Source organism: Aquarana catesbeiana, linkage group LG05 (genome assembly GCF_042186555.1).
Source record: "Aquarana catesbeiana isolate 2022-GZ linkage group LG05, ASM4218655v1, whole genome shotgun sequence".
Lineage (NCBI taxonomy): Eukaryota > Metazoa > Chordata > Amphibia > Anura > Ranidae > Aquarana > Aquarana catesbeiana.
This window is the reverse complement of record NC_133328.1, coordinates 135,325,612-135,349,707: the sequence shown is the minus strand read 5'-3', so window position 1 is coordinate 135,349,707 and position 24,096 is coordinate 135,325,612. Positions and strand designations below refer to the sequence as shown.

At 37.5% G+C, this 24,096-nt stretch overlaps 1 protein-coding gene across 2 annotated transcripts in view; it reads right to left on the bottom strand.

Moving 5' to 3' along the window:
* The window catches only part of KCNH8 (potassium voltage-gated channel subfamily H member 8), a 1,076,212-nt gene that overhangs the window by 391,184 nt on the left and 660,932 nt on the right, over positions 1 to 24,096 (bottom strand). For both annotated transcript variants that reach the window (XM_073630214.1, XM_073630215.1), the window contains exon 6: positions 5,865 to 6,022. In XM_073630214.1, coding sequence (XP_073486315.1) covers positions 5,865 to 6,022 — 158 coding nt within the window. The remainder of the gene's footprint in view (positions 1 to 5,864; positions 6,023 to 24,096) is intronic.

Sequence of the window (24,096 nt, the reverse complement as noted above, 5' to 3'; positions counted from 1 at the left end):
TTGCAAACCCAAGTTTTCATGATATCATTTTTGTTGGTTTTTGAACAGGCCATTTTGAAAGACTATCTGTTTGTAGTGGGATGTTGATGTTGACCCTACTCCCACCCATAGTAAGTTAACAAACTCCTGAAATGTATGATATACACTGTTGTGCAAAAGTTTTAGGCAGGTGTGAGAAAATGCTGTAAATTAAGAATGCTTTCAGAAATAGAAATCTTATTAGTTTATTTTTTATCAGTTAACAAAATGGAAAGTAAATGCACAAAATAGAAATCCAAATTAATATATGGTGTGACCTCCTTTTGCCTTCGAAACAGCATCAATTCTTCTAGGTACCCTTACATACAGTGTTTTTAGGAACTCGGCAGAGCGGTGGTTCCTAACATGTTGCATAACTAACCACAGATCTTCTGTGGATGTAGGTTGCCTCAAATCCTTCTGTCTCTTAATTTAATGCCAGACAGACTTGATGGTGTGGAGATTAGGACTTTGTGAAGACCAAAAACATCACTTCCAGGATTTTTCTTCTACTTTATACTGAAGATAGTTCTTAATGACTTTGGCTGTATGTTTGGGGTCATTGTCCTGCTGCAGAATAAAGTTGAAGCCAATTACAAACATCCCTGATGGATAAGTATACTGTATATCTCTATTTCTCAGCATTGAGGACACCATTAATCCTTACCACATCTCCAACTCTATTTGCAGCAATGCAGCCTTATGCCCCGTACACACGGTTGGACATTGATCAGACATTTCGACAACAAAATCCATGGATTTTTTCCGACGGATGTTGGCTCAAACTTGTCTTGCATACACACGGTCACACAAAGTTGTCGGAAAATCGGATAGTTCTAAACGCGGTGACGTAAAACACATACGTTGGGACTATAAACGGGGCAGTAGCCAATAGCTTTTGTCTCTTAATTTATTCTGAGCATGCGTGGCACTTTGTGCGCCGGATTTGTGTACACACGATTGGAATTTCCGACAACGGATTTTGTTGTCAGAAAATTTTATAGCAAGCTGTCAAACTTTGTGTGTCGGAAACGCCAATGGAAAATGTGTGATGGAGCCCACACACGGTCAGAATTTCCGACAACAATGTCCTATCACACATTTTCCATTGGAAAATCCGACCGTGTGTACAGGGCATTAGACTTTGCAGGGAACCTCCACAATGCTTCACTGTTGCCTGCAGACACTCATCATTATACCGCTCTCCAGATCTTCGGTGAACAAACTGTCTCGTGCCACAACCAAATATATCACATTTTGACTCATCAGTCAAGAGCACCTGCTGACATTTGCATCTGCACCCAGATTCCTGTTTTAATGCATAGTTGAGTCACTTAGCCTTGTTTCCACATTGGAGGTATGTAATTTTGGCTGCAATTCTTCCATGCAGACCACTTTTGGCCATACTTCTCCAGGCAGTAGATGGTGTACAAGGGTCTCACTCGTTTCTGCCAGTTCTATGCTGATGGCACTACTGGACCTCTTCTGATATGAAAGGGAAGTAAGCTTGATGTGTCTTCCATTTGATGCATTCATTTTCCTTGGCTGACCAATGCAACTATGGTCCTCAGAGTTGCTGTTTCCTTGTGCTTCTTCAAAAGAGCTTGACCAGCACATCTTGAAACCCCAATCTGCTTTGAAATATTTGCCTGGGAGAGATCTTTCTAATGCAGTATAACTACCTTGTGTCTTGTTGCTGTGTTCAGTCTTGCCATGGTGTATAACCTGTGACATGAAACTGTTTTCCACAACCTCACCTTAGTAGCAGGGTTTGGTGGTTCCTCACCCAGTTTTAAACCTCCCACACAGCTGTTTCAGTTTCAGTTAATGACTGTATTTTAACCTACATATGAAATTCATGATTATTAGAACCAGATTGTTAAATTTGGTTTCTCTTACACCTGACTCTAATCCTACAAAATCCCTGACTTTGTGCAAGTGTACGAAGTGTGCAAGTATAAGAATTGATGCTGGTTTGAAGCCAAAGGCTAATCACACCAAATAATAATTTGATTTAGATTTTTATTCTGTTCACTCACTTTGCATTTTGTATTTTGATGAAAAATAAACTTTACAGCATTTCTTATATTTATTTTTCACCTATTTTTCAATTAATCGAGAGGCTAGGGATGTCAAGTAATTTGTTTGGGTGACTGTGTCAGCAACATGGCAGTATATATGTTGTAGCTTTGCTGAATAAGTTAACCTACTATACCTCATCATTCTCCTTTCTCTTGGGAATATTGATGGTCTTGTATATAGATATTAGAATACATGTCCTACATTTATGATACTCTATATATTATATTGGCTATACCTTGAAACTTCTGTAGTGGGACAAACCTTTCAAATCAAAAGACAGTAGAGGCGTGTAAGGTGATCAAGATATTGTGAGTAGACAAATGAGTCAACAGAAGTGTACATAATGGTGAGTTTCACAAGCTGCTTAACCACTCTCTTTTACTGCTACAGGGCTGCCGTGCTGTGCAGGATCACATATATATACATATATATATATATATATATATATATATATATATATATATATATATATACAGTACCTGATCCTGCACTTTCAGGTATCAGGCGCAATTGCGCATCACTGGTGGCTCGCTCCTGCTGTGATTCTACACAGTGGGAGCTGATCAGCGGGTCCCAATGTAATTTGATACAGAGGCAGAACAGCGATCTGCCTGTGTACACAGGCAGATCGCCATTCTGTCAGTAAGGAAGGCATGGATCCTGTGTTCCTGCAAAGCAGGGACATGTATCTATGCCTTCCCCTAGTAAAAGCACCTCCCACATTACAGTAAATCACCAGAAAGGCATATAGTTAACCCTTTGATCACCCCTGATGTTAACCACTTCCCAGTCAGTGTCATTAGTACAGTGACAGTGCATTTATTAGCACTGATCACTGTACTAGTGTCACTGGTCCCCAAAAAAGTGTCAAAAGTGTCAGTTAATGTCCAATTTGTCTGCCTCATATCACAGTCCCACTATAAGTCACTGATAGACACAATTACTAGTAAAAAAATAATTAAATAAAAATTCAATAAATATATCCCATAGTTTGTAGACACTATAATTTTGAGCAAACCAATCAATATACGCTTAGTGGGAATTTTTTACCAAAAATATGTAGCAGAATACAAATTGGCCTAAACTGATGAAGAAATATCTCTGTACATCCAGTCCTGAGATTTACATAGCTTTGCCACACTGCACAGCCCTGTCTAACAGGGCAGAAGACCTTATGCAGTTAAAGTGTTACTAAACCCACAACAGTAAAATCAGTCTGTGTATGCAGAAAAGCATGCTTGTTATACTCACTGTGGAACCTAAGGGGTTAATCCTCTGCATTGTGTAAAAAGGCTGTTTGATCCAGAATGCAGAGATCCTCCTCTTCTTCCACTGACTCCAAAACATGCCCGGATAAGACAGAGTTACTAAAGTCAGGCTACACATGCTCAGTACATGGTGTGTATTGCTAGAGAGGTTTTTTTTCCTTGGGAAAGTGCAGGTGATCAGCACAGGACCAATCAGCACTGTTCAGGCAGAGGGGGCAGGGGTCCTGCATTCTAATAGGACAGCCAATGCAATATGAAAACTCCTCCTACAAGCTTTAACCAGGGACTGATAGAAGTCACAAGATTGCTATATACTGCTGATGAAAAAGGTATTTAGCAGTTTACATTTACTAAAATGATTGCATTTCCATGTTCTGCGTCGGAAACCAGATATAGTGAATGCAGGGTCCTGGGTTAAGTAACACTTTAAGTAACACTTAAGTAACACTTACATGTCTTGTCCCTACCCCAGCCTGTGACTGGACAGTAAAAGAAGAAGAAGCACAGTGATTAACCCATTTCTCTGTCATTCTGCTCTCTCTCCTCTTAAACATGTTTACTCATTAGTACATGAGCCCTGCAGCACAATTGACTGGCTCATTGTGCTGCTTTTCCTCATGGCAACCTAAACTCTGCTGTATAGGGGATTGCAAGAGACTGATACCAAGTCAATTCCAGGTACTTACATTGATTGCATTTAAAATAGTACATTTATTGATGTATTCCTGAATACAGAGCTGAATTAGCTTGTACCTTTGTATCTCTTTGTATCAGGTACACTGGGCATGCAGTGGACCTATGCTTGCAAATCTACAATTACCTACTTAAAGTTGCTCCAATTATGGCTATAAAAATAGAAAATTGTCCTTAGGGAAAATGCTGGAAATATATTAGTGGGTCCACACAAACACAGTATAGTGGGTTGGCCCATCAGAATTTAAATAATTTGGAAAATTATACTTTTAAGCAGACAATTTGTTCAAATTAAGTCACAATTTATGAATATATAAATCATTGTCAGTTTCATTATTAAACAATTATATTTCAGTTTAAGAAATGTTGTTTGACTTCAACTAATCAGACCGCTACCATTAAAAAAAAAATGTTCTGCTTAAAGTAAACCTATATTCTAACTAGACCATTAAAAATAAGCTTTACCTCTACACACAGTAGGTACCAATGGAAGCCACGTGGCACCTGTATGTAAATTTCCACCTATTTATTGCACTGTTGGTTCCTAATAAAATCTCCACGCTACAGGGTATGGCAGAGTTGGCAGACCCACACCCCTCCTTCTACACATCATAGCAGAAGAATTTGCATACAGTTATCTGAGACAGTTTATATATAGGTTCTATATTGTTTCCTACAGTGACTTTTGTTCAGGGGAAATAAAAAAGTGTAAATGAATAAGGAGGTACATTATTTTTAAGTTAATTTAGGTGAAAAGGAAAGTTGCCAGAAAAACCCCAAAAGGACAAAACAGTATAAAACATAGTTAAAGCACTTAAGTGCAGTCAAAAGTCATACAATAAACAGTTTAACATTGGTAATTAAAATATTGATAAAATTGTAAAATTAGAAAATATATAGTTCAGTGTCTCCATCAACTTTAAATAATACACACTTTTTTACATTGACTGTAAAGTATTTTTCTGTCTCCAATGTGAAATATGTTTAATATCTCACAATAACAGATACACAGAGCTGTCAATTCTACACTTTATCTATATCTGTAAGTCAAATTGCTCTTAAAAAATGTATTAAAATACATACTGCTTGAAGTGTGAGCAATAAAATATTGCAGTCTTATAATGTTTATTGTATCTTGTATTTGAGATTCAGAAGCTTAAAGAACTGAATTCAAAGTACAGCATAGACCCCAAGCAGCAAATTTTAAATCCTGCATGTATAAAATGTAGCTGATTCATAGGCCACCTAGGGTAACAGGATACAGACACAAAGGCATGGGATATGCATCTAAAGGTATGGTGAGAGGGAAAAGAGATAGTGAAGAATTGAATTTTGTGCAAAAAAAATATAGAAACATTTTATAGACTGTATGTATTTGTGATCAGAATAAAAAATTAGACAAAATTTTATATGTTTATAATATACATAACACACTAAATACAAATATATTGTTTATATTAAACAAATATATATATATATATATATATATATATATATATATATATATATATATATATATATAGATAGATAGATAGATAGATAGATAGATAGATAGATAGATAGATAGATAGATAGATATAGATATAGATATAGATATATATCTATATATAGATATAGATCTATATATAGATCTATATAAAAATATATATATATATCTATATATATAGATATATATATAGATATATATATCTATATATATATCTATATATATAGATATATATATATATATCGACTGTATATTGACAATCTGCATTATTTTTATTTGTTCTTTATTCAAGTAAAAATACAGAACAATGCACTTACCACAGTGACATTAAAAGCATAAAGGAGATCAAAGGGAAGGGCAGCGATTAAATCAATGACGAACCAGGTTGTAACATAGTGGATACAAATAGATCTTGCCTTAAATACAACTTGGCCAGACTTGCTGACATAGGTTGTTCGGAAATTTAAAATAATATCTGCTTGGCAAAGAAAGAAGACATGTGATATACAGTGCCATAAGTTTTCATCAAGAATTACAAAAACAATGTACTTCAAGATTCATACATGCATTTTATCAAACTTGCATATAGCTTCATACATGTGTCCACATGGTAAAGTAATAGCATTCATAGCATTAAAACAAATGTTTAGGGATTTGTACAATTAAATTAATACCTTGAAAAACTTAATGGAGATTTACAATTATTTATTTTTTTATTTATTTGTTTAAATCCTATGTTAAAAATCTATGCAACACTTACAGCCAGCAAGTTGAGTTCTATGCAAGTTCTAGGCTTTGTGATTTCTCTTCCTCACAGATGCAATGCTGAAAAAGGGACTGAATGAGTCAGAGGAAGGATACCCTACCCTGCTCTGATAGCAAAAAGAGCAACATCTAACTAAAGTTAAAACCGTATGCACATGCCCAGGTGCTCTCTTACATATCGTCTCTGGTTGTGCCCACACATTTATGTCTTTTGGGACAATGTGACCTATCTACAGGGTCACTTATTGCCAAATCACCAAGGATACTATCCCTATGCTGTTTGGATATGGCCCCAGAGCTGTTCAGTTCACCTCAACCCAACCGGAGACTCTTATATGCCTACTAGTAGCCTGTAGGCCATTCTCAAAAAATGGACATCTTCAACAGGCCAACATTATCGGATGTTGAAAATTAATTAAAAACTCTCCAATATCCATCTCTACCAAACGCTTCACCTCCACATTGCAAGTATTCACGGAATATACCTTACCACATTAAGATATTTCGGCCATGTTGTCCTCCTTTTGTTTTTTGGAAAGGTCTCACCAAATTACTGCCTGTATTTCAGTGGTTGATCCCGTCTTGTCATCTGCCATGGACAACTAAGCAGAACTTTTTGTGAACTAGTGCACCCACTTCCATTTTCTAGGATACCTGGAACTGTGATATAAGCCCTTAGCTGTTTTAGGTTATGTTGTTATTTGGTTTCTTAACTGCTTACTACACTGATTATCTTAGCTAGGCGCAGACTTCCCCCTCGGGCTCATCCACATCCTCCTGTTTTCTCCTCTGGAATCCTCTTAAAAACATGTATCTACCATGTTTAGTATCCTGCAGTTAACCAGTGTTATTTTATCCAGTTAGATCATTTCAAGCCTTTGGTTTAATACCAATGCTCTGCTGGACTATGTCCTGTTCTTTTTTCTGTAAAATTCAATTAACAATTTGGAGAAAAAACATTTGCTAGAAAGCATGAAGGTAGTGATGAGCTTTCTTATTAGAAAAGTCAAATGCTTTTCAAATAAAATGTCATGGATCCATCCTGTAAAAGTATTTGTAAAATAAACAATTTCAATATCTATGAATATCAAAAATGTAATATAAAACACAATTTGACAGAAAACTGAACAAAAACATAGCACCATTATATCAATGGCTATAGGTTTTTTTTTTTTTAGTTATGGCTGGATATAAAACACTTCATAACCCTACCATTTGACATAGCTTGTGAAATGAACTATACATGTTTATCAATGGCTGAACTCAGTAAAGTTGGTAAAGGCTATTAACAATTATTCTTAAAAATATTGCCCCTCCCACCCACTCATTCTATCCTGCATAGCCTGTATTAAAATAGCAGTGTAAATACCTTTTTTTAATCCTGTCTGGTCTGGTCACATGATTGAGCTGCCTTGGCTCCCCTGTATCGCTCAACAACAGCAATTAATTTATATAGCCATGTCATTACCCACCAGCTCCCATTGCCCTCTGCATTTTAGCACTCAAGGCAGCTGCTCTGTGACAAAAAAAGAGCTGGAGCTGTTGGATGATGTGACTGGACTAGGCTGGATTAAAATATAAGATAAGATATTTACACTGCTCTTTTTACGGGCTATACAGGCTATAGGAGGAGGGAGGCAGCATTTTTAGGAAATATTGTTATTAGGCTTATCTTCCATCTTAATATACTATCATTTGAATATCTTCAGGACATTATATCTTTAAGATTTGTATCTTTAAAGAGACACTATCATCTTGTTCATACAGGGAAAGAGCTCTTTTAGCTCATGCAGCAAGCAAAAATGCCTGGCACTTCCAGTAAAGCAAGGACCTATGAGGGAGCACAGTTGAGGATAAATATATGGGCGTAAAAGGATGCCCTTTGTAGAGACTGCATGGACAAGGTGACTGTGTCTCTTTAAACTCTTGAAAACAATCTTTTTTTAACTGCATACTTAAATTATGTTAACTATGCATATTAATATTACAGTAAAGGATCAATATGTATTGAAATAACCTATTCATGAAAACATAACATAATTATAAAGGGTGCAAAAGACAAATATTAAAAATAAAAATACACAGTGTTATACAATTATAAACTGCATAAATGATAAATAGATCTGGAATGTCCATAACAAACACTGTGATCAATTCTTCTTATGTATGCTCCAACACCATGCTTCTAAAGCGCAATGTGCTCCAAAAAAACGGTGTTGGAGCATACATAAGAAGAATTGATCACAGTGTTTGTTATGGACATTCCAGATCTATTTATCATTTATGCACTTTATTAATCGTATAACACTGTGTATTTTTATTTTTAATATTTGTCTTTTGCGTCCTTTATAATTATTTTATGAATTATTAGTTGGTACTAATTTTAGGTGCAGTATTAGAACATTTAGGTTTTTATATCTGGCGCCGTTACCCTACCACTTTCTCTATTCAGGAAAACAAATTAACAAATACATCTGATTTGTGTATAGCTGATATTTATGGATGTCAGTTGATATGTTGACCATTTTCTTTATTTTTTAAATTTAGTAAAAAAATTGAAAATGATATCCTTTTCCACTAACATGTATTGGTAAAGTTGACACAGGAAATATCAGATTGCCTCTTGGGGATCAGGAAGGAATTTTTCCCCTGCTGTAGCAAAATTGGATAATGCTTTGCTGGGGTTTTTCACCTTCCTCTGGATCAACTGTGGGTATATGATTGGGTATATGGGATTGTATGATTATTATTTTTTCTCTTTTATTGGTTGAACTAAATTGACTTTATTTTAACCTGACTAACTTTGTAACAATGTATTAACTAACTAACTAACTAACTAGCTAACTAACTAACTAATTAACTAGAAAGCACAGTAGGAATAGGGCCACAATAATTAATCTCCCAGAATTCCAAAGTCCAGTAACTACTGGGAATTTCAAAGAGATTCAGTGATACTGGGGTGTTTAAATTAAAGATGTAGGAAGGCTTTTCTTTTTCAAAATGTAAACCTTCATTTTTGTATTATAAATTTCCTTTATGTCTTCACGATGTTTTCAATTATTTTCAGTCTGTCACTTCACATGTTTTGATAGAAACTAATTGTTATGAAATTATTTTTCTATGTATAACAACGAAAACTAGTTTTTTCTAATGACTCAGACAATTGCAGCTGAGTAAATACATATTTCATTGTTTGTATTGTAAGCTAAATTGGGAGCTGTCATCAATGAGTTCAGGTATCAAACAGAAAGCAAAGGTGTAACTTATTGTTTGCACATTAATGACAGCAGTCCAAAAGATAAGACAGAACACAGAAGTTGTATTTTCATATTTCAATGAAAACAAAACAACGTACAGTATATAGCCTTGATGGGAGGGTTTATGTGATATGTGGTACAGTATATGTTGTTTTGTTGTTTTGTTTCACTTCACTGTTGTCCTGAGGAAGATAATATTGTACTCTGGCAAAACATCAAAATAAAAATTTTTCACTGTGTGTTCACCTGCCAAGCCCTGTAAGTGCCGCCCTAACTTTTGCAATATATATAAATATATATATACTATATATATATGTATATACTATATATATATATGTATATATATATATATATATATATATATATATATATATGTATATATATATATATATATATATGTATATATATATATATATATATATATATATATATATATATATATATATATATATATATATATATATATATATATATATATATATATATATATATATATATATGTATATATATATATATATATATAGTGTCTTGAAAAATTATTCATACCCATTTTCCACATTTTGTCATGTTACAACCAAAAACATAAATGTATTTTATTGGGATTTTATGTGATAGACCAACACAAAGTGGCACATAATTGTGAAGTGGAAGGACAATGATAAATGGTTTTCCAATTTAAAAAAAATAAATATCTGAAAAGTGTGGGGTGCATTTGTATTCAGCCCCCTTTACTCTGATACCCAAAAATCTAAAATCTAGTGGAACCAATTGCTTCCAGAAGTCACCTCTTACCCGTTTATTATATTTAAGATTTAATATCTCTCAGAAATGATTTGGGTTAAATGAGAGTTCCTTGATCATGAGTGAAAGCTTTAACACAATAACAACATTTACTGGTGAGCAGTTGAAAATTTATCTAATGCACAAACATCTATCTATAGTCTACACCAAGGAAGAAAATATTAGGTTAAAATAATAGAATTACATGAAGGAATACAGAGTATATTCCTTAAAACATTACTCTACAAACATATTTAGTTACAAGTAAAATGCAGACCTTTCCCATAATTACCCTTTTCACAGTAATTCCATTCTGATGGCTGTTCTCCCATAAAGTGTGTGTTGACCTCCCACCTAGTCTGTGTATATCATTACAGGCTGATGCCTCATTGGTTGGCATATCATGGCTCTGATTGGTAAGCTTCCTTATTGCTGGTTAAGGACTGGCTACATCTCCAATCCCTATACTTTGAATAAGTGAGCCCCCTTTAATGCAAATCCTTGTGACTATTCTGAGCAGGAGATTAACTTGAATGTTCCTGGGAAGTTAAGTATTGATTTCGAGTTGGCCTCCCTTCATTGCATATCCCAGCATCGGATCCTTTGAAGTGAGTATGTGTAAAACAATGAGGTTTGGATCCCTGTTGTTTGTATACACAAGCCTAGGCACTGACTTGTCTGGAGATACAGTATATGTGAAGATAATATGTTCTGGCCTGCTTAGATACAAGCTAACTGAAATATATTTCTAATTACAATATTTTACAGCTATTAATTCACATAAACTCATAAGGCAACACACCTAATTAGTAACTAGAGTACACCTGCGTGTAATTTAATCTCAGTATAAATAAAGCTGTTCTGTGAAGCCCTCAGAGGTTTGTTAGAGAGCCTTAGTGAACAAACAGCATCATGAATGACAAGGAACACACCAGACAGGACAGGGATACAGTTGTGGAGAAGTTTAAGGTAGAGTTAGGTTATAAAAAAATATTCCAAGCTTTGAACATCTCACGGAGCACTGTTCAAGCCAACATCTGAAAATGGAAAGAGGGACAACTGAAAACCTACTAAGACATGGCCATTCACCTAAACTGACAGGCCAGGCAAGAAAAGCATTCATCAGAGAAGCAGCCAAGAGTCCCATAGAAACTCTGAAGGAGCTGCAGAGATCCACAGCTCAGGTGGGAGAATCTGTCCATCGGACAACTATTAGTCGTGCATTCCACAAATCTGGTTTTTATGGAAGAGTGGCAAGAAGAAAGCCATAGTTTAAAGAAAGCCATAAGAAGTTCCCTTTGCAGTTTGCGAGAAGCCATGTGGGAGACACAGCAAACATGTGGAAGAAGGTGCTCTAGTCAGATAAGACCAAAATTCAACTTAAATTTTGGCCTAAAAGCAAAACGCTATGTGTTGCAGAAAACTAACACTACACATCACCCTGAACACACCATACCCACCATAAAATATGGTGGTGGCAGCATCATGTTGAGGGGATGCTTTTCTTCATCAGGGACAGGGAAGCTGATCAGAGTTGATGAGAAGATGGATGGAGCCAAATACAGGGAAATCTTATAGAAGAAAATCTGTCAGAGCCTGCAAAAGACTTGAGAATGGGGTGGAGGCACACCTTCCAGCAGGTCAATGACCCTAAACACACAGCCAGAGCTACAATGGAATGGTTTAGATCAAGGCATATTCATGTTTTAGAATGGCTCGGTCAAAGTCCAGACCTAAATTCAATTGGGAATCTGTGGCAAGACTTGAAAATTGCTGTTCACAGACGCTCTCCATAGAATCTGACAGAGCTTGAGCTATTTCGCAAAGAAGAATGGGCAAAAATGTCACTCTCTAGATGTGCAAAGCTGGTAGAGACGTACCTAAAAAGACTTGCAGCTATAATTGCAGCGAAAACGTGGTTCTACAAAGTATTGACTCAGGGGGCTGAATACAAATGCATGCCACACTTTCCACATATTTATTTGTAAAAAATGTTGAAAACCATTTATCATTTTCCTTCCACTTCACAATTATGTGCCACTTTGTGTTGGTCTATCACATAAAATCCCAATAAAATACATTTATGTTTTTAGTTTGTAACATGACAAAATGTCATGTATTCCTTCCCATTTGAAATGTGGAAAATTTCAAAGGGGAAGGAATACTTTTTCAAGGCACTGTGTATATAGATAGATAAATAGATAGATAGATAGATAGATAGATAGAGAGATAGATAGATAGATAGATAGATAGATAGATAGATAGATAGATAGATAGATAGATAGATAGATAGATAGATAGATAGATAGATAGATAGATAGATAGATAGATAGATAGATAGATATAGATCTATCTATCTATCTATCTATCTATCTATCTATCTATCTATCTATCTATCTATCTATCTAGGTAGATGTATATATAGATCTATATATATATATAGATCTAAATATACATCTATTTAGATAGATAGATATATTTATAAATCTATATATATATAGTGCCTTGCAAAAGTATTCACCCCCTTGGCATTTTTCGTGTTTTGTTGCCTCACAACCTAGAATTAACATGGATTGTTTGAGGATTTGCATCAATTAATTTACAGAACATGCCCACAACTTTGAAGATTGTTTTTATTGTGAAGAAAACAACAAATAGGACAAAATAACAGGAAAAGTAAATGTGCATAACTTTTCACCCCCCCTAAAGTCAATACTTTGTAGAGCCACCTTTTGTGGCTATCACAGCTCCAAGTCACTTTGAATAAGTCTCTATGATTTTGACACATCTTACCACTAGGATTTTTGTCCATTCCTCCCTGCAAAACTGCTCCAGCCCCTTCAAGTTGGATGGTTTGCGCTTGTGAACAGCAATCTTTAAGTCTGACCACAGAATTTCTATTGGATTGAGGTCTGGGCTTTGACTAGGCCATTCCAACACATTCACTTTTCCCCTTAAACCACTCAAGTGTTGCTTTAGCAGTGTGTTTGGGGTCATTGTCCTGCTTGTAGGTGAACCTCCATCGTAGCCTAAAAACACATACAGAGTGGTACAGGTTTTGCTCAAGAATACCCCTGTATTTAGCACCATCCATCTTTCCCTCAACTCTGACCAGTTTCCCAGTCCCAACTGCTGGAAAACATCCCCACAGCATGGTGCTGCCCCCACCATGTTTAACTGTGGGAATGGTGTTCTTTGGGTGATGTGATGTGTTGGGTTTGCGCCAGAGATAGTGTTTTCTTTGATGGCCAAAAAGTTACATTTTAGTCTCATCAGACCAGAGCACCTTTCTCCCTACATTTTGGGCGTATCCCACATGCCTTTTTGCAAACTCAAAGTATGCCATTTTGTTTTTTGTTGAAAGTAATGGCTTTCTTTTGGACACTCTGCCATAAAGCCCAACTCTATGGAGTGTATGGCTTATTGTCATCCTATGTAGAGATACTCAAGTCTCTGCTGTGGAACTCTGCAGCTCCTCCAGGGTTACCTTAGGTCTCTGTGCTGCCTCTCTGATTAATGCCCTCCTTGCCCAGTCCGTGAGTTTTGGTGTGCGGCCGTCTCTTGGCAGGTTTGTTGTTGTGCCATGTCCATTTGGTTATGATAGATTTGATGGTGCTCCTAGGGATCATCAAAGATTTGGATATTTTTTATAACCTAACGCTGACTTGTACTTCTCAACAACATTGTCTCTTACTTGTTTAGAGAGTTCCTTGGTCTTCATGGCAGTGTTTGGTTAGTGGTGCCTCTTGCTTAGGTGTTGCAGCCTCTGGGGCCTTTCAAAAAGGTGTGTATATGTAATAACAGATGACACTTAGATTGTACACAGGTGGAAATCATTTCACTAATTATTTGACTTCTGAAGGTAATTGGTTGCACCAGAGCTTTTTATGGGCTTCATAACAAAGGAGGTGAATACATACGCACATGCCAATTATCAGTTTTTTATTTCTGAAAAATAGTTTTATGTATATGTTTTTCTAATTTTACTTCACCAACTTAGACTATTGTGTTCTGATCCATCACATATAATTCAGATTAAAAAAAAATTGAACTAAAGGCTGTAATGTAACAAAATAGGTAAAAAGCCAAGGGTGTGAATACTTTTGCAAGGCACTGTATATTTGTTTAAATAGCTGCAAGCACATGATGTTTACAGATCTAAATATTATTGGATTAACAATTTAAAAATGTACACCAAATGCCATCTATTGCCCTTAACAGACTATGAAACCCATTTTGATTACTAGTATGGGTTACAACCTCAAAAGTATAAAAACTTGGCTACCAAGTAATAAAATTGCTACTAAAATTTGAAAGGCTCTACGGTAAGGCAATATAAAACATTCTTGTGACTAACGTGAGTTTCAGACACTAAATCTGGCCTTAGATGGCTCCTATTCTCGGCTGGTTCAGCAGGGACAGGCTGAGATTTGATCCATCTATGGGCAGACTTGTTGTACCAAAGACAATCCATCGATTGACTTCAGTACAGCCAGTCTGTCAGAATTTTTTTTATGTAATCACTGCTGGTGGCTATAGCAGCAAGCAGTGATCATTGTGTTCTGACAGCCGGGAAGGCTTCCCATGCCACCACCCCCGCCCCCTCAGCAGGATACAAAAGCCCTGTGGGAGGGATTCCCCCATCAACACTGACTGTACATATGGGGGAATCAAGTGGTTTTCTTTCCTTCCACACATGGAAATAAAATTGTATACTCTATGGCCTGCTTTAGAGGCTGATTTACTATTAAGAATCTTCACAAATATTTCCTTAAATTATCCATTAATGTAAAACCATCTGCACATCATTGGGTATTCAAACTGAATAGGAATTAGCTTTTTAAATGACTGTGTAATTAAAGGCAATATAAACACAGTTTTTAATGAAGATTCATAACTGCTTTAGTAAATCAGCCTCTAACAGATTTTTCTTAGACTGAAAATGTAAAAAAGTGTCAGTTTTGCTGTTGAGTAACCAAATAATGCAGGCACAGCCTGTCAGTTGTCTTAAGCAATTTGGCAAGTTCACAGACATTTTGGTGCCTGGTATAAGTCAATATTGTTTTCCTCAGACTGAAAAATAATAAACAAATGACCACTTTGCTGCTAAAAAAAATATCAATGACATTCTGGTGACTTAAGTGAGTCTAAGATGCAAATGTAGAATGATTTTTCATTTTTGCCAGCAGTTTTTAAGTAATATTGAAGGCAATTTTTTTTTAAATAACATGTTATACTTACTTGCTCTGTGCAGGTAAGTACAACATGTTATTTAAAAAAAAAATGCCTGACCCTATTGCTATGTGCCCCCAGAGGAAGCAGCTTTCAATGGGGTCACCCAAGTAGGTTCGCTTCGGAGTTGCTGGTCTGTGTGTCTATTCACACAAAGCTGTGGTTGGCCCCACCCCTTGCTCTCCTCATTGGCTCCTGCTGCTGTCTCAGCCAATGAGAAGGGAGAATCCCTGGAGAGTCAAGGTTCTCGTGCACATCATTGGAGGAAGATCGGGCTTAGGTATGTATAAGTATATGTGCAGAAGATTTTTTACCTTTATGCATGGAATGCATGAAGGTAAAAAACCTTGAGTCTTTAGAACCACTTTAAGGGAAATTCAGCAGCAGGCTTACAATAAGGTCGATTCACTAAGAATTAAATAACAGCTAATCCTATGTGGTAACAATTGTGCAAGTGTTCAATTCACTAAGAATTTGTAGTTAAATACCGCATGTGGTATTTGTTCGACTTAGCCATAATTACTGCATTAGTTAATGCGGTAATTTACTGCATTGAGTTGGTTGCTAAAGAGTGGGTCGGGAAGCCGCGTCCCTAACAACCGATTAATCACCAGCTATCAGCGGGCTTCCACGCTGACAGCTAATTGTAAAAAACAAGCTGACAAATAAAAATTGTGAAAAAAACAGTGTGGGGTCCCCCCAGTCCATACCAGGCCCTTTGGGTGACATTACCCAGAGACCCCCCCCTTGTGACATCACCTGACATCACAATGGGGTGGGATCTCTGGGTGATGTCACCGGATGGCCAGGCCTCATTGCTATATAAGAAATGTCAGACAGCGGGAGCCAACTATATAGAGGCAGCCAGCATCAGAGGAAGACCATATTTTTTATTTTTAGCGGGCAGTGGTGGCGGTGGCGGATGAAGTAGATATCACAGGAGAAAGAAGAGAGAGAAGATACACCGGAGGGAAAAGACAGCAGAGGGAGAAGAGAGTGGAGGGAAATGAAACCATTGGAGAGATAAGAGGCAGAAGAAATACCTGAGGGAAAAGAAACCACCGGAGAGAGAAGAGAAAGAAGAAACACTGGAGGGAGAAGAAACACTGGAGGAAGAAGACATTTTAATGAAGGACTTGTCAAAAAACTTCTCTTGTGTTTTGTAACACTACACTTCTTTTTTTTGTGAATGGGTAGGTGTAAAATGTACTCCATTCTCATTCACATAGGGGGGCCAGGAACTGGGGGTCCCCTTGTTAAAGGGGGCTTCCAGATTCCAAAAAGCCCCCTGCCTGCAGACCCCCACAACCACCTCCCAGGGTTGTCAGGAAGAGGCCCTTGTCACTATCAACATGGGGACAAGGTGCTTTGGGGTGGGGGGGCAGAGCCCCACCCCCCATGTTGAGGGCATGTGGCCTGGTATGGTTCAGGAGGGGGGATGCTCGCTCGTCCCGCCCCCTTTCCAGACTTGCCTGGCTGCATACTGAATAAGGGTTTGGTATGGATTTTGGGGGGACCACACGCCATTTTTTTAATTTTTTTTTCATACTTTTTAATTGTTAGCTTTTTTTACCATCAGCTGTCAGTGAGGAAGCCCGCTGACAGCTGATGAGTCATCGGTTGTTCCGGCTTCCCGGCCTGCTCCTTAGCAACCAGCTATTTTTTTTTACAAATACCGCATGTGAAACCGCCAGCTAAACCCTGGTGGTAATTATTGCATGCTTTTTAATGCTCAGGTCTGTTTGTGAATTGGACTTAGGAGCTTTTTATGCGGTATTTACCGGCACATTTTTCTTTTTTTAGTTAATACCGCATAAACTTTTTTATTCCTTGTGAATTGGTCTTACTTTACCGCATGCAATAATGTATGCAAATGAGTAATATTATTCCCTTATCACATGCTGTAAAGCTTTGTGAATTGACCCCATTGTCCTACACTGTAATTGATGTTGAATTAAACATATTCCCAATCTAGCAGCAGCCACCACACTATCTTAAAACTCAAGCAAAAATGTGGTATTAGATAGTCCCGTTACTAAAATTTGTATATCATATTTATGCTTTTGTGTTTATTTAAAACAGTATATAGGTATTAGATATATTATGAAGAAAACTGAATATTGGTCTTTGAAGTAAAGATGTGCTATGTTGCTTTGAGCTATTTGATAATTGAACTACATTTTAAATTGAGTGTGATCTATTAAATTTTAGCTTGTCTCAGAAATGTTGCTGTAATATATTGCATTTTCCTTCAGTTCCAATAACAAAGGGAGATGGGTTTGTAGATTAGGACAAAAAAGGTTCTGTGACCTTGATGCTGTACCTCACCCAGAAAAACAATATGTGTGTCCACGAAAAAAGGAAATAGCTTCTATGTAACACTTATATTGCACTATATATCTAATTGGATTACTTTCTTGGAAAAAAAGGCTGTGTCATTTCATCTATTTTATTTATGGCTTCATTTGTGTAAAGGTGTACTACAATATAAGTTGTAAATGCTATCTTTATTTTACAGAACATTATAAATGATCAAATACACACATTATTCTAATAGTTGCATATATTTGTATATGCATGTATTTTAACATATCACAAGCACAGCGCTATCCAATATTGCTTATAATCCTATACACAAGTGATTGAAAACTGAGGAATGACATCAGTTAAAAAATCCAATTTAAATCACATTTCTATAGAACAAGGAGGGATGGCCACATTGGGAGATAAATTCTAAATTGTTGCCATATGAGTTTACATTACATGTTGTGTAGTGGGGTGAGCCATAGTAACTTCCTTAGATGTACTAGGTTTTGATTGGAATTAACTAGTGAATTGCAAACCCTATCAAGGGCAAATCCAAATCTAAGAAACACAGCAATAAGAGATCTGTTTGTCTTCCTTCATGCTGCTCAGCATAAAGATGTATTGTTATCTTTTTAACCTCAGCAGGATAAAGAAAAAGGAACAAGTGCTGAATGACTAGAAAGAAGCTCCAACATGCTGTAAAATCTCTCACTGCAATAATGAGCACTTTACAGTGTTCATTCTCTTTCTGCTGGTAATCGGTATTTGGCTTGATCATCATTAAAGCTGAATTGCCCTGCGTTTGGTTTGAGCAGGGTTTGGCGAACTTCAAATAAGTTCAGTTCTGAACTGAACCCCTTTGAAATCAATGGGAGCTGAATCTGTCAAATCAAAATTGGCAATTTTCTGGGCTAATATGCAAATGGTTGTAAAAAATAACATGGGGAGTGGGGAGACCAAGGAACATGTACAAGTGCAAAAAAAAAAAAAAAAATTCCTTTTGGCATGGAGCAGAGCATACCATATTAGTGCACAATGGAAAATTTCCGAAAATAAGGTTTCTTATTTTGTTTATTTCAAATATTTTTTATTATTAGAATTAAGAAAGAATTACAACATAACTAGTAGTAGTAACGGTAAATCGAAGAGTTTTACATATACATGGGTGAGTTGAAACATAAGAACCATATATCCTAGCAGTTTCGTTACGTAAGACATATTACATGCTAGAGGTAATATCAATCTGTGGTAGTCGTATTATAGAACAGCCATTCAGTTTCAAACTCTGTTAGGCTAGGAGAATATAGGTGAACCATAACAAGGAAGAATAGTTGGGAAGGAAAGGGGGAGGGGGGGAGGGGAAACGCATGGTAAGTGAGATGAGATACCCAATTGCTTTGTAATGTCCTGTCCTGTCATGACCTGTTAGATTTCCGGACTGAAATTTTTCATAATAGAGGGGATATTATTTTAAGGGAGGTTTATTATATACGAGGAGATTGGACTAAGTATGATTGTGGAATTCTCTCCATGGGGCCCATTGTTCGTAGAATTTAATTAAACCACCTGATTTGTATGCCATTAATTGTTCCAAAGAATACGTCTCAGACAGTAGGCCTGTCACCTCTTTAACATTTGGGGCCTTGGTTGACTTCCAATGCCTCATGATAATTAGTCTTGCGGCAAACAGAGTATGCAAAGCCACATGTCTGAGATTCTTCGGAAAGTTTCCTATATCAATGCTCAAAATTGCTAATTTAAAGTTGGGTTTAGATATGAACCCAGTTAGCTTAGTGATGAGTTTGAACACTGAGTTCCAGAAACTACGTATGTTGGGAAAAAACCATAACATGTGTGATAGAGTTCCTATCAGGCCACATCCTCGCCAGCATTGATTATTGTGTTCAGGAGCGAATTTAGCTATTGTGTATGGTGTGTAGTACCACCTAAGATGGATTTTTTGTGCCATTTCCCAATATGTAGCACATTTTGAAATGGACATATTGTGTGATATTGCTTTTTGCCACTGGTGGGCTGAGATATCAACGTTCAATTCTGTGGCCCATTTGTTTAGGGGTTTGGTTACACAAAAGATGAGCTTGTCATGAAGACCGTTATAAAAGAGTGATATACCTTTCTTTTTGGGTTTTGGGGCTGTCCAGAAGCTCCAGGCATCTTGTGAGATCTTTACATTTAAATTTAAATTGGGGGTTAGTGTGGATTTTATTTGCGCATATGTGAGAAACTCACCCGTTGTCAACCCATATTTAGTTGCTAACTCCTCATAAGAGATGATTTTGCCATCCCTAAATAATGACGAGATTTCTTTAATTCCTTTTGTTTCCCATTTGGGAGTTGTTATATTGGGGTTAATGAGTCTAAGTACTCCTATGCTGAGTGGGGTTTCTATTTTTTTGTTTGAATTATTGCCATGTTGTAGGAAGCATCTCCAAGCCAGAATGGAAGCTGATATGGTAGGATGATTTAAGCCTGTATTAAGGGAGGGGGAAATAGCGTTAGCTAGTAAAAGTGATTGCAGGGTGTTCGGTGAGATTGCTGATTGTTCTATATTACTCCATGATTTACAATTTGGATAAGTAAACCAAAAATTGGTCTAATAGTGTGGCTGTGTGATAGTCCTGTAAGTCGGGTACACCCATGCCTCCTGCTTTCCTATGTTTCCGAAGAGTATGGTGATTGCATCTAGATTTGCCTTTGTTCCATAAGAATGTAGAGAGAATTTTCTGAGAGTTTTTGAAGAAGGCTACTGGGATCTGGATTGGCAGTGTTCTGAAAAAGTATAAAATTTTTGGTAGGACGGCCATTTTAAATGCTGCCAATCTACCTGCCCAGGATAGAAAAAACTTACTTATTTTAGTCGTGTCTTTTTGGATCGCTAATAAAAGTGGGGCAAAGTTCTCTTTATATAGATTGGATAGAGGTGATGTTAAGGTAATACCCAGATAGGGTAGAGTATTGGAAGACCATGGATATGTGAATTTGGATTGTAGGGAGGTTTGTAAAGATTTGCTGATGTTAATGCCCAATATGTTAGATTTGGTTTCATTGACTTTATACAGAGAAACTTGGTTAAATTCGGTTAGGATCTGATGTACTTCTGGCAAGGATTTGGCCGGGTCTTCCAGTGTTAAAATAATGTCATCTGCAAAGAGTGTTATAGGGTAATGGATCTCTCCTACTTTTATCCCTTTGATGACATTATGGGACCTGATTTTCTCCGCAAGGGGCTCCATCACTAATGCGAAAATGAGCAGGGATAGGGGATACCCCTGTCTTGTACCATTTGAAATCATAAAGTTTTTAGAGAATAGACCTTCTGAGAATACATAGGCAGACGGGGCCGTATATAAGGCCATAATGGCAGAGAATAGTTCACCTTTTATGCCAATATTTTCCTGTACTCTAGCTAGGTATCCCCAGTGGACCCTGTCGAAGGCCTTCTCCGCGTCCAGAGTCAACAGCAGAGAAGGCCTCCGAGAGGACTCCGCCTGGTGGATGAGATTTATGATACGTCTGGTGGCATCAGGGGCCTGGCGGCCCGGGATAAAGCCCATTTGATCTGGTTTCACTAGAGCAGGTAGAAAAGGTTGAAGCCTATTGGAGATAAGTTTTGCGTATATCTTCAGGTCAACATTTAAAAGCGAAATAGGCCTAAAATTTTGTACGTATGCAGAGTCCTTTCCCGGTTTTGGTATAGTAATAATGTTTGCAGTTAACATTTCTTCCGGGAAGGAAGCTCTGGTCACAGCGGCATTGTATACCCCCTCCATATATTTGGAAAGGGTATTTTGAAAGAATTGATAATATTCTGAGGAAAATCCATCAGGACCAGGTGCTTTATCATGTGGGAGTGTCTGAATTACTTTTAGAATTTCTGCTTGTGTAAAGGGTTGATTAAGGATCAGTCTGTCTTCTGGAGAGAGAAGGGGTAAATTTTTTTGAGTTCAGGAATTTGTCTATGGTATCTGGTGTGGGTTGAGGGATGCCTTCCTGTTGTTGAAGATTATATAGTGAGCTGTAATATATCCTAAAGGCATCTGCTATGTCTTGAAGGTTCAGTAATTTTTGTCCTGATTTGGGGTGGAATATGTGGGTTAATTTTTGTTTGGCTGTTCTATCTTTAAGTTGGCTTGCAAGCAATTTACCTGCTTTGTTGCCATGAAGATAGAAATTTGCTTTTGAAGTTCTTAGTTGCTTAAGGTGTTGGGTTGTTAGGATTTCTCTCAGATCATGTCTCGCCTGATTGAGTTTCGTCAGTATGTGTGGAAGAGGATTTAACTTATGGGTTTGTTCTAATAATTTTATAGAGGCAAGTATGGTATTAAGCCGCTGTGACCTAAGCTTCCTAGCAGTGGCACTCTGCTTCATTAATATTCCTCGGATAAATGCCTTGTGCGAATTCCACAGTGTGAAGGGGTCCGCCGTGGACGGAGCGTTAATTTCAAAAAATTCCTGTAGTGCTTTTTGTATTTGTAGCTTGTTCTCAGGCCGAGCCATAAGCACTGCATCATTTCTCCATCTGTTCGCTCTCGTCCCTAGCTTTCCCCTCCCCAGTGAAATGGACACAGGCGCGTGGTCTGACCACGTAATGTTTCCAATCTCTGATTGTTGGATCTCCTGCAAAAGAAATTTATCTGTAAAAAAAAGTCAATGCGGGTGTAGGATTTATGGGCATGTGAAAAAAAAGTAAAGTCCTTTTCCGTGGCGTGTTGACATCTCCATACATCGAATAGGGAAGATGAGTCAAGAAAGTTCGCTAGGGTTGTTCTGTGGGATCGACTTGGTGAGGAGTTGGATAAGTCCATTTTGCGGTCTGTTATGGCGTTAAAGTCTCCACACATGATGATGTGACCCTGGCAAAGAGGGTGGACCTTTTTCCAAATTTTGTTTAAAGCTGAGATCGGTTTGATATTGGGCAAGTATACGTTGATGATAGTGTAGAGAGTATTGTTTATCTGTCCCACTAGAACCAGGTATCTTCCCAAAGGATCCGCTGTTAAGGAAGTCAGTGTGAATGCTACTGAGTCTTTTATAGCAATGAGAACTCCTCTTTTTTTTGTTGGAGCATTGGCTTGAAATATATGGGGAAATTTTTTATGATTGAATGTCGGAGGGTTTTTCGAGGCAAAGTGTGTTTCTTGTAAGCAAAAAAGGTCACAGTTAAGTCGTGATGCTTCTTTCCATGCTGTTTGTCGTTTAAATGGACTGTTCAGGCCTTTAACATTCAGTGAGGAGATTTTAAATTCCATCTTTAAACTTATTGTTTCAACAGGCAGAGGCTTGAGAAAGTGGGATGTTTAGTTGGCAATCTGTGTTTTAAGGGTACCACAGGGAGCTAGATTGCAAAGTAATTCCAAATTAGTCAATATGGTGCAACTAGTGCTAGAAGTCGGCAATTGGGTATGCCACAGTCAGTTAGTGAAGGGAGGATAGGTAGGGAAAAAGGGGGAAGAACCAGCTGTTCCTACGGGAACAGATATCCAAAAATGGAAACAAGAAAAAAGGTATGGTTCTATGTAGAACCTGAGCGGGTAGTTGACCGCAACATTCAGGGGAACAACTGCTACTATGCTAAAATTTAACAGCTTGTGCATTATACTAGCTCGCCGGAGCCAAATCAGCTTGTTTGTGAAGACGTTTATCCAGGCCCTTGATTAGTGGAAGGGAACTTGTGATGAGGAGAGGTATGCGGTGCGATCACCTTGTCTGTAGTCTCAGTGTCTGGTTCTAGGATTTGCCAATCACGGAGAATGCGAATGCCCTCTTTTAAGGAATTGATTGTGTAGACACGATCGTCTTTCGTGACAAGGAGTTTTGCCGGATACCTCCACTGGTAAGAGATGTGGTGGTTTCGCAAAGGCTTCGTTATGGTGGCAAGTTGTCTTCTTTGATGCGTGGTGTGGGCAGACAGATCTACGAACAGCGATAGTGACTGCAAATGATCCGGCAGTTGATCTGCATGTCTGAAGGCCGCCATTAATTTCTCCTTCGTCGTAAAGAAGTGGATGCGAGCTATCGTATCTCTGGGTAGATGCGCAGGGATGTGCTTAGGTTTTGGCAACCTATGTATGCGGTCGATTAATAAATCTTCCAGCGGGAGGTCTGGTAGGGCATCTTTCATCACATCGGTAAGGAAAGACATTAAATCAGGATTTTTGATTTCTTCGGGGATTCCTCTAATTTTAAT